The sequence below is a fragment of the Palaemon carinicauda genome, chromosome 8, assembly GCF_036898095.1.
Source record: "Palaemon carinicauda isolate YSFRI2023 chromosome 8, ASM3689809v2, whole genome shotgun sequence".
Taxonomy (NCBI): Eukaryota; Metazoa; Arthropoda; class Malacostraca; order Decapoda; family Palaemonidae; genus Palaemon; species Palaemon carinicauda.
The window spans coordinates 175,571,238-175,581,237 of NC_090732.1; the positions used below are offsets into that span (position 1 = coordinate 175,571,238).

At 38.8% G+C, this 10,000-nt stretch overlaps 1 protein-coding gene across 1 annotated transcript; it reads right to left on the bottom strand.

Annotated features, from left to right (window-relative positions):
* Positions 1–6,925: 6,925 nt before the first annotated feature.
* LOC137645584 (serine/arginine-rich splicing factor 4-like) lies at positions 6,926–8,652 on the bottom strand. Its single transcript, XM_068378384.1, has 2 exons — positions 8,643–8,652; positions 6,926–7,731 (listed from the first exon to the last, which is right to left on the bottom strand). Exons 1-2 carry the CDS (start codon positions 8,650–8,652, stop codon positions 6,926–6,928), a joined length of 816 nt encoding a protein of 271 aa, XP_068234485.1.
* Between the last annotated feature and the right edge of the window lie 1,348 nt (positions 8,653–10,000).

The following is a 10,000-nucleotide window of genomic DNA, read 5'->3' on the forward strand; positions in this document are numbered from 1 at the left end:
ACCATTGTTCTCTAATCGTGGGTAGTGCCATAGCCTCTGTACCATGGTCTTCACTGTCTTGGGTTGGAGTTCTCTTGCTTGAGGGTACACTCGGGCGCACTATTCTATCTTATTTCTTTTCTTGTTTTGTTAAAGTTTTTATTATTTATATTGGAAATATTTATTTTAATATTGAAACTGTTCTTAAAATATTTTATTTTGCATTTTTTCCTTTCCTCACTGGGCTATTTTCCCTGTTAGAGCCCGTGGGGTTATAGCATCCTACTTTTCGAGCTAGGGTTGTAGCTTAGCAAGTAATAATAATAATAATAATAATAATAATAATAATAATAGCTAGGTCAAACTCCCACCAAATTAAGCAAAGAGATAATACAAAAGACTGCAAGATCAACATATAGATTTAGCAAATAACTTCATCTGTCTCCTCGAAAGAAAGCCCTAATATATCCCACTCTTTATCAAGCACGTCCAATCACATAATTAACGCTGAGTTACGGCGTGTATAATCTCGCAGGGAGTGGCACGAGCGAGGTAAAACAGACAATCATTAAATTAGAAGGATTTGTGACCAGAATAAGACCGAGGATGAATGAGACTGTTTGCGCCGTGTCCTTTCTCGCTCATGAATTACAAACGAATGGCAGGAAATTCTCCTTGATTTCAGTGAGAAATTATTAGGGATGTAGATCTTCTCCGGGAATCTTGGAGGCAGTTTTGGCGTTCGGTCTTTTTCCTCGTGGAGACAGCGGGTTGGAAATCATGGGAATTGGTTTAAAACAGGGACTTTTAGATGTATCGTAATAGAGTAGCAAATGAATGGAATTGGTTTAAAAGAAGGAGATTTAGATGTATCGTAATAGAGCCATGTATTAGGAAATTATGTCAATTGGTTTATAAGGAGATTTAGATGTATCGTAATAGAGCCATGTATTAGGAAATCCTGGGAATTGGTTTAAAACAGGGACTTTTAGATTTATCGTAATAGAGCTATGTAACCCCGGGGAGTAGGAGATGAATGGAATTGGTTTAATAGAGGGACTTTTAGATGTATCGTAATAGAGCTATGTATTAGGAAATCATGAGAATTGGTTTAAAAGAAGGACTTTTAGATGTATTGTAATAGAGCTATGTAACCCCGGGGAGTTGGAAATGAATGGAATTGGTTTAAAAGAAGATTTAGATGTATCGTAATAGAGCTATGTATTAAGAAATTATGTCAATTGGTTTATAACAGGGACTTATAGATGTATCTTAATAGAGCTATGTAACTCTGGGAGTAGGAAATCAATGTAACTTGTTTAAAAGAAGGAGATTTAGATGTATCGTAATAGAGCTATGTATTAGAAAATTATGTCAATTGGTTTATAACAGGGACTTTTAGATGTATCCTAATAGAGCTATGTAACCCCGGGGAGTAGGAAATGAATGGAATTGGTTTAAAAGAAGGAGATCTAGATGTATCGTAATAGAGCCATGTATTAGGAAATCATGGGCATTGGTTGAAAACAGGGACTTTTAGATGTATCGTAATAGAGCTATGTAACCCCTTGGAGTAGGAAATGAATGGAATTGGTTTAAAACAAGGACTTTCAGATGTATCGTAATAGAGCTATGTAACCCAGGGGAGTCGGAAATTAATGGAATTGGTTTAAAACAGGGACTTTTAGATGTATCGTAATAGAGCTATGTAACCCGGGGAGTAGGAAATGAATGGAATTGGTTTAAAGCAGGGACTTTTAGATGTATCGTAATAGAGCTATTTAACTCCGGGGAGTAGGAGATGAATGGAATTGGTTTAAATAAAAGGAGATTTAGATGTATCGTAATAGAGCTATGTAACCCAGGGGAGTCGGAAATGAATGGAATTGGTTTAAAACAGGGACTTTTAGATTTATCGTAATAGAGCTATGTAACCCCGGGGAGTAGGAAATGAATGGAATTGGTTTAAAACAGGGACTTTTAGATGTATCGTAATAGAGCTATGTAACCCCGGGGAGTAGGAAATCGTGGGAATTGGTTTAAAACAGGGACTTTTAGATGTATCGTAATAGAGCTATGTAACCCAGGGGAGTAGGAAATTAATGGAATTGGTTTAAATAAAAGGAGATTTAGATGTATCGTAATAGAGCCATGTATTAGGAAATTATGTCAATTGGTTTAAAAGAGGGACTTTTAGATGTATCGTAATAGAGCTATGTAACCCAGGGGAGTAGGAAATGAATGGAATTGGTTTAAAAGAAGGAGATTTAGATGTATTGTAATAGAGCCATGTAACTCTGGAAAATAGGAAATGATGGGAATTACCTTAAAAGAAGAAGACGTAGATGTATCGTTATAGAGCCATGTAACTCTGGAAAATAGGAAATGATGGGAATTGGTTGAAAAGAAGGAGATATAGATGTATCGTAATAGAGCCATGTAACCCAGGAAAGTAGGAAATGATGGGAATTGCTATGATTAAGTCAGTTAAGGTAACCTATTAGAAACGTCCTTGCCTGGCAATCTGTTGGACGAAGGTTCTAGAAACGTTCAAGCTTAATAGATTCTTGTAGTGTGTGCTACCTCGTCATCATTGTGAGCTAGGGATGGATGGAGATGGGGGCTTTATATCTACTTGCTGTATCATCAGCAGCCATTGCCCTGCCTGGTCCTAGCTTGATAGAGAGGAGTCTTGGGTGCTGATCATGTGTGTATATGGTTAGTCTCTATGGCATTGTCCTGTCCCTTGTATCTGTCATTCATAAGCGCACTTTAAATAGAAATTCTGGGGACAAAGTTTATAATAAATAGTAAGAACCATAGATCATGATTTCACTTGTTCAAGATCCTACAGGCATTACTCCTATTTACATTTAATTTTCTATCCTTTTATTCAACAGCCTTTTGATATTCATTGCGTCTGTATTGCTCTCCAAGTTCTCATAATGTTAACTTTACAGTAAAATTCTTATCACTTTAACTTTAAAGTAAAATTATGGGGTTACCCTACACTTGCATATGTTGGACCACATTGCCTAAATTCTAAAAATCTAAATATTATTATTATTATTACTTACTAAGCTACAATCCTAGTTGGAAAAGCAGAATGCTATAAGCCCAAGGACTCCAACAGGGAAAATAGACCCTCCTTTTGACAAGTAGGAAATTAAAGTCCTTCAGTCTGAAAAGTAGTTGTTCCTTTTTTCCTAATAACAAATTGAAATTCTTTAGGCTTAGAAATTGGTTTTTATCCACTAATTTTCCCTTCTATATTTCTTCACTCGACCTTTCCTTTCATGTGGCTTATAAATGGGTTCATGCATGAGTCAGCAGTGATGCAAAGGGTTAATTGGGTTTTTATTTTCAATAAAACTTCCCTGAAGTTAATTTTCCATTTACCTTAGTATGGATTTTTTATTTTTATTTTTCTAGATACATTTTATATATGCACAATATTCCACATTATTCCTATAACTCCTTTGAATTTTCCTCATTTCTTTTAACGTAGACAATAATCGTTTTCAACGTTCGTCAGGTAACTATAAACTGAATTTTAAAAGCTCACACATTATGAATATCATCATGAGTTACACCATTGTCTGGCTTTGTTTACATTTGCCATTGTTCAGCCTTGTGAGGGTTTCATCATTAGCCAAATTTTTTCATACTAAATATAACATTAACGCTTATTTTCACGGCTTTACATAGTAGGACACACTATTGAGCACCAGGTTCCACTCAGAAACGCTGTAATGAAAGCTCTGAATACACCATAATCCCTCTAATTGTAGCTATTATCTCCGGCATATCATTAACAACGAGCCAGAGGCTGAACGAACGCCATCTATTGCCTGGCAGACTAACTAGCTGTAATGAGCGCAGCGTCTGACTTCCTCATTTCGGTGTCATTTCTCGAGTGTTATTGAAATTCCAATGTTCGCCGAATAGGAAATAACGCTAATGAACATAAGAAAAGTTTAGTCATTCTGGGCAATTGATATTGGTTTTGTTCTAATATCTATTCTGCATAATATAACGGCGAATGTTTCGATGTGTATTGGGAAAGTTGAAGTAACAAGAATCGAATTTCTGTTTAATTTCATTGCTGGATAAAGAGCAAAAAGAGAGCAAGTGTCTGGTTATATACTGTATATATATATATATATATATATATATATATATATATATATATATATATATATATATATATATATATATATATATATATATATATATATATATATATATATATATATATATATATATATATATATATATATATATATATATATATATATATATATATATTTTTTTTTTTATATACGGCATTGCCAATCGTATAACTACTCGGACTCTCCCTGTCCCTCGGGAAATGGGAGAGGAGTTGTCATTCCCTGGTGAGAGTGAAGTACCCTGAAAGGAACACTTGGAAACCACAACCTCTGACAAATTGCAGAAACTGCCGTGTTGTAGTTAGGAAAGGGGAGAGGTAGAAAGGGTTGAATCTCTGTGTGTATGCGTGTATGCATATCTATCTAAATATTAGGCGTCAATTTTGGCGGGTCGCGTGCACTAGTGGTTACAGTATATATTGTATACTTTCATCGTTTTATATTTCATTTCTATCTTCAAATTATCAAATTTAAAACCTTTACACAGCCCCTTTCCGGAAAGATAATCAAATTGCAATCAAGTTTGTTGTTTAAGATAACACAAATCTCTCATCTGTTTCCTTTCCCGAATAAAAATCCTGCCATCTTTATTCTTTAATTCATAAACTCACATTTTTTATCATATTCTTTTTAATAAAGAACAGTGGACATTTATTTCACTCATTCATTTAGGACCTGCAACTCATTCAGACGTTTTACTTGATTTATTGGATCTTTCATATTTAGCTAACTTTTGAAATACTGGTTTAGGCCTGCTTTTGCCCTTGGATAACCTTACTGCTTTTACCCTCGTATAACCTTCCTGCTTTTGCCCTTGGATAACCTTCCGGCTTTTGCCCTTGGATATCCTTCCGGCTTTTGCCCTTAGATAAACTTCCTGTTTTCGCCCTTGGATATCCTTCCTGCTTTTGCCCTAAGATAACCTTCCGGATTTTGCCCTTGGACATCTTTCCTGCTTTTGCCCTTGGATAACCTTCCTGCTTTTGCCCTTGGATATCCTTCCTGCTTTTACCCTTGGATAACCTTCCTGCTTTTACCCTTGGATAACCTTCCTGCTTTTGCCCTTGGATAACCTTCCTGCTATTGCCCTTGGATATCTTTCCGGCTTTTGCCCTTAGATAAACTTCCTGTTTTCGCCCTTGGATATCCTTCCTGCTTTTGCCCTAAGATAACCTTCCGGATTTTCCCCTTGGATAACCTTCCGGCTTTTGCCCTTGGATAACCTTCCGGCTTTTCACCTTGGATAACCTTCCTGCTTTTGCCCTTGGATATCCTTCCGGCTTTTCACCTTGGATAACCTTCCTGCTTTTGCCCTTGGATAACCTTCTGGCTTTTGCCCTTGGATGACCTTACTGCTTTTGCCCTTGGATGACCTTCCGGCTTTTGCCCTTGGATGACCTTCCTGCTTTTGCCCTTGGATGACCTTCCTGCTTTTGCCCTTGGATGACCTTACTGCTTTTGCCCTTGGATATCCTTCCTGCTTTTGCCCTAAGATAACCTTCCGGATTTTCCCCTTGGATAACCTTCCGGCTTTTGCCCTTGGATATCCTTCCGGCTTTTCACCTTGGATAACCTTCCTGCTTTTGCCCTTGGATATCCTTCCGGCTTTTCACCTTGGATAACCTTCCTGCTTTTGCCCTTGGATAAACTTCCTGTTTTTGCCCTTGGATATCCTTCCGGCTTTTGCCCTTGGATGACCTTCCTGCTTTTGCCCTTGGATGACCTTCCTGCTTTTGCCCTTGGATGACCTTACTGCTTTTGCCCTTGGATATCCTTCCTGCTTTTGCCCTAAGATAACCTTCCGGATTTTCCCCTTGGATAACCTTCCGGCTTTTGCCCTTGGATATCCTTCCGGCTTTTCACCTTGGATAACCTTCCTGCTTTTGCCCTTGGATATCCTTCCGGCTTTTCACCTTGGATAACCTTCCTGCTTTTGCCCTTGGATAACCTTCCTGCTTTTGCCCTTGGATATCCTTCCTGCTTTTACCCTTGGATAACCTTCCTGCTTTTACCGTTGGATAACCTTCCTGCTATTGCCCTTGGATATCTTTCCTGCTTTTGCCCTTGGATAGCCTTCCTGCTTTTACCCTTGGATATCCTTCCGGCTTTTACCCTTGGATAACCTTCCTGCTTTTGCCCTTGGATAACCTTCCTGCTATTGCCCTTGGATATCTTTCCGGCTTTTGCCCTTAGATAAACTTCCTGTTTTCGCCCTTGGATATCCTTCCTGCTTTTGCCCTAAGATAACCTTCCGGATTTTCCCCTTGGATAACCTTCCGGCTTTTGCCCTTGGATAACCTTCCGGCTTTTCACCTTGGATAACCTTCCTGCTTTTGCCCTTGGATATCCTTCCGGCTTTTCACCTTGGATAACCTTCCTGCTTTTGCCCTTGGATAACCTTCTGGCTTTTGCCCTTGGATGACCTTACTGCTTTTGCCCTTGGATGACCTTCCGGCTTTTGCCCTTGGATGACCTTCCTGCTTTTGCCCTTGGATGACCTTCCTGCTTTTGCCCTTGGATGACCTTACTGCTTTTGCCCTTGGATATCCTTCCGGCTTTTCACCTTGGATAACCTTCCGGCTTTTGCCCTTGGATATCCCTCCGGCTTTTCACCTTGGATAACCTTCCTGCTTTTGCCCTTGGATAACCTTCTGGCTTTTGCCCTTGGATAACCTTCTGGCTTTTGCCCTTGGATGACCTTACTGCTTTTGCCCTTGGATGACCTTCCGGCTTTTGCCCTTGGATGACCTTCCTGCTTTTGCCCTTGGATGACCTTACTGCTTTTGCCCTCGGATGACCTTCCGGCTTTTGCCCTTGGATGACCTTCCTGCTTTTGCCCTTGGATGACCTTCCTGCTTTTGCCCTTGGATGACCTTCCTGCTTTTGCCCTTGGATGACCTTCCGGCTTTTGCCCTTGGATAACCTTCTGGCTTTTGCCCTTGGATGACCTTACTGCTTTTGCCCTTGGATGACCTTCCGGCTTTTGCCCTTGGATGACCTTCCTGCTTTTGCCCTTGGATGACCTTACTGCTTTTGCCCTCGGATGACCTTCCGGCTTTTGCCCTTGGATGACCTTCCTGCTTTTGCCCTTGGATGACCTTCCTGCTTTTGCCCTTGGATGACCTTCCTGCTTTTGCCCTTGGATGACCTTCCGGCTTTTGCCCTTGGATAACCTTACTGCTTTTGCCCTTGGATGACCTTACTGCTTTTGCCCTTGGATGACCTTCCTGCTTTTGCCCTTGGATGACCTTCCTGCTTTTGCCCTTGGATGACCTTCCGGCTTTTGCCCTTGGATGACCTTCCGGCTTTTGCCCGTGGATAACCTTCCGGCTTTTGCCCGTGGATAACCTTCCGGCTTTTGCCCTTGGATAACCTTCCTGCTTTTGCCCTTGGATATCCTTCCGGCTTTTCACCTTGGATAACCTTCCTGCTTTTGCCCGTGGATATCCTTCCGGCTTTTGCCCTTGGATAACTTTCCTGTTTTTGCCCTCAGATAACCTTCCTGCTTTTGCCCTTGGATAACCTTCCTTCTTTTGTCCTTGGATAACCTTCCAGCTTTTGCCCTTGGATATCCTTCCGGCTTTTGCCCTTGGATAACCTTACTGCTTTTGCCCTTGGATAGCCTTAACTGCTTTTGCCTTGGATGACCTTCCGGCTTTTGCCCTTGAATGACCTTCCTGCTTTTGCCCTTGGATAACCTTCCTGCTTTTCCCCTTGGATATCCTTCCTGCTTTTGCCCTTGGATGACCTTCCTGCTTTTGCCCTTGGATGACCTTCCGGCTTTTGCCCTTGGATATCCTTCCTGCTTTTGCCCTTGGATAACCTTACTGCTTTTGCCCTTGGATAACCTTCCGGCTTTTGCCCTTGGATTACCTTCCGGCTTTTGCCCTTGGATATCCTTCCGGCTTTTGCCCTTGGGTGACCTTCCTGCTTTTGCCCTTGGATATCCTTCCTGCTTTTGCCCTTGGATAATCTTACTGCTTTTGCCCTTGGATGACCTTCCAGCTTTTGCCCTTAGATAACCTTCCTGCTTTTGCCCTTGGAAATCTTTCCTGCTTTTGCCCTTGGATAACCTTCCTGCTTTTGCATCTTATACTGACCTTTGCATAATCGATACTTGCTTATATATATATATATATATATATATATATATATATATATATATATATATATATATATATATATATATGCGGGTGTGTGTGTCCAGTATAAGCGTGTGCTCATTTCTATGGTTAATTCATCTATCTATTTATCAAACTAATCATATGATCATGGACGCATACATTCACACACACATATATATACACACAAAACACACACACACACACACACACACACATATATATATATATATATATATATATATATATATATACATATATATATATATATATATATCACGCAAAATTCATAGCCGATAAAAAGATAAATTGTTGAAATTTAAATTAACACCTCCGTGAAATACATTAAAATCGCGAAGTTTTAATTTACCATTGGCCATTTTGTCCCTAATAACTATCGCATCAATACTCATTAAGGCAGCTTTGCTCATCAGGTGATATTAATGGACACTAAGTTCCATTTCGCAGACTGAAATGAAGGTTTTGAATACACCATAATAACTATAATTGTAGCAATTATCTCCGGTATATAATTAACAGCGAGTCAGAAGCTGAACGCGCGCCATCTATTGCCTGGCAGACTAACTAAATTAAATGTTATCGTCCAGTGATGATAGACAATAACGGTGTGGAAGACTTGGTTGAAATATGTCAAATTATAGAAAAGGTTTTTGTTTTATTTACTGTTTTTATTTTGAGTTTGATCTTGAAGCTTTTAAAATAGAACGAAAGAGAGAGGAAAAGTCATTGAATTTTGGATAAATAGTTTGTTATCATTTGTTGAATGTACATCCAAGTAATCATACTAATGAGAGAGAGAGAGAGAGAGAGAGAGAGAGAGAGAGAGAGAGAGAGAGAGAGAGAGAGAGAGGTAAACAATCATAAAAATGCCATTCAAATCTCATTTTTTTATTTTTGATCCAAAGAAATATTTGTACAAGAAGTAACTATCATTTGATGAATGTACATCCAAGTAATCATACTAATGTGAGAGAGAGAGAGAGAGAGAGAGAGAGAGAGAGAGAGAGAGAGAGAGAGAGAGAGAGAGAGAGAGAGAGAGAGAGAGATAGTAAACAATCGTATAAATGTCTTCACGAATCTTATATTTCTATTTTTGATCCAAAGAAATATTTGTACAAGAAGTAACTATCATTTGATGAATGTACATCCAAGTAATCATATTAATGAGAGAGAGAGAGAGAGAGAGAGAGAGAGAGAGAGAGAGAGAGAGAGAGAGAGAGAGAGAGAGAGAGAGATAAGTAAACAATCGTATAAATGGCATTCGAATCTTTTTTTTAATTTTTGATCCAAAAGAAATATTTGTACAAAAAGTAACTATCATTAATTGCAATAATATAATATTACATTGTCGTATTCCCTTTTAAAACAGATTAAGGGGTGCCAACATTCATTAGGCTTCTATTGCCAATATTCACAGGGCTGGAAAGATCATGGATGCTAAGATATCTCGGCTCTGTATTCACGAAACCTGAATAGAGATTTTCGTGTGCTAAGCCGTCTTCATTAGATATCTCAATGGAGAATACGGCAGATATTTCTCAGCATTATAATAAACTATGTATTAATCCGTACTCCTGCTTTATTATTATTATTATTATTATTATTATTATTATTATTATTATTATTATTTTTATCTACTGCATTTTAATTGTTCGGCGGCTATTTTCCACTTGGTAAGGGTAGAAGAGACTCATTATTTATGGTAAG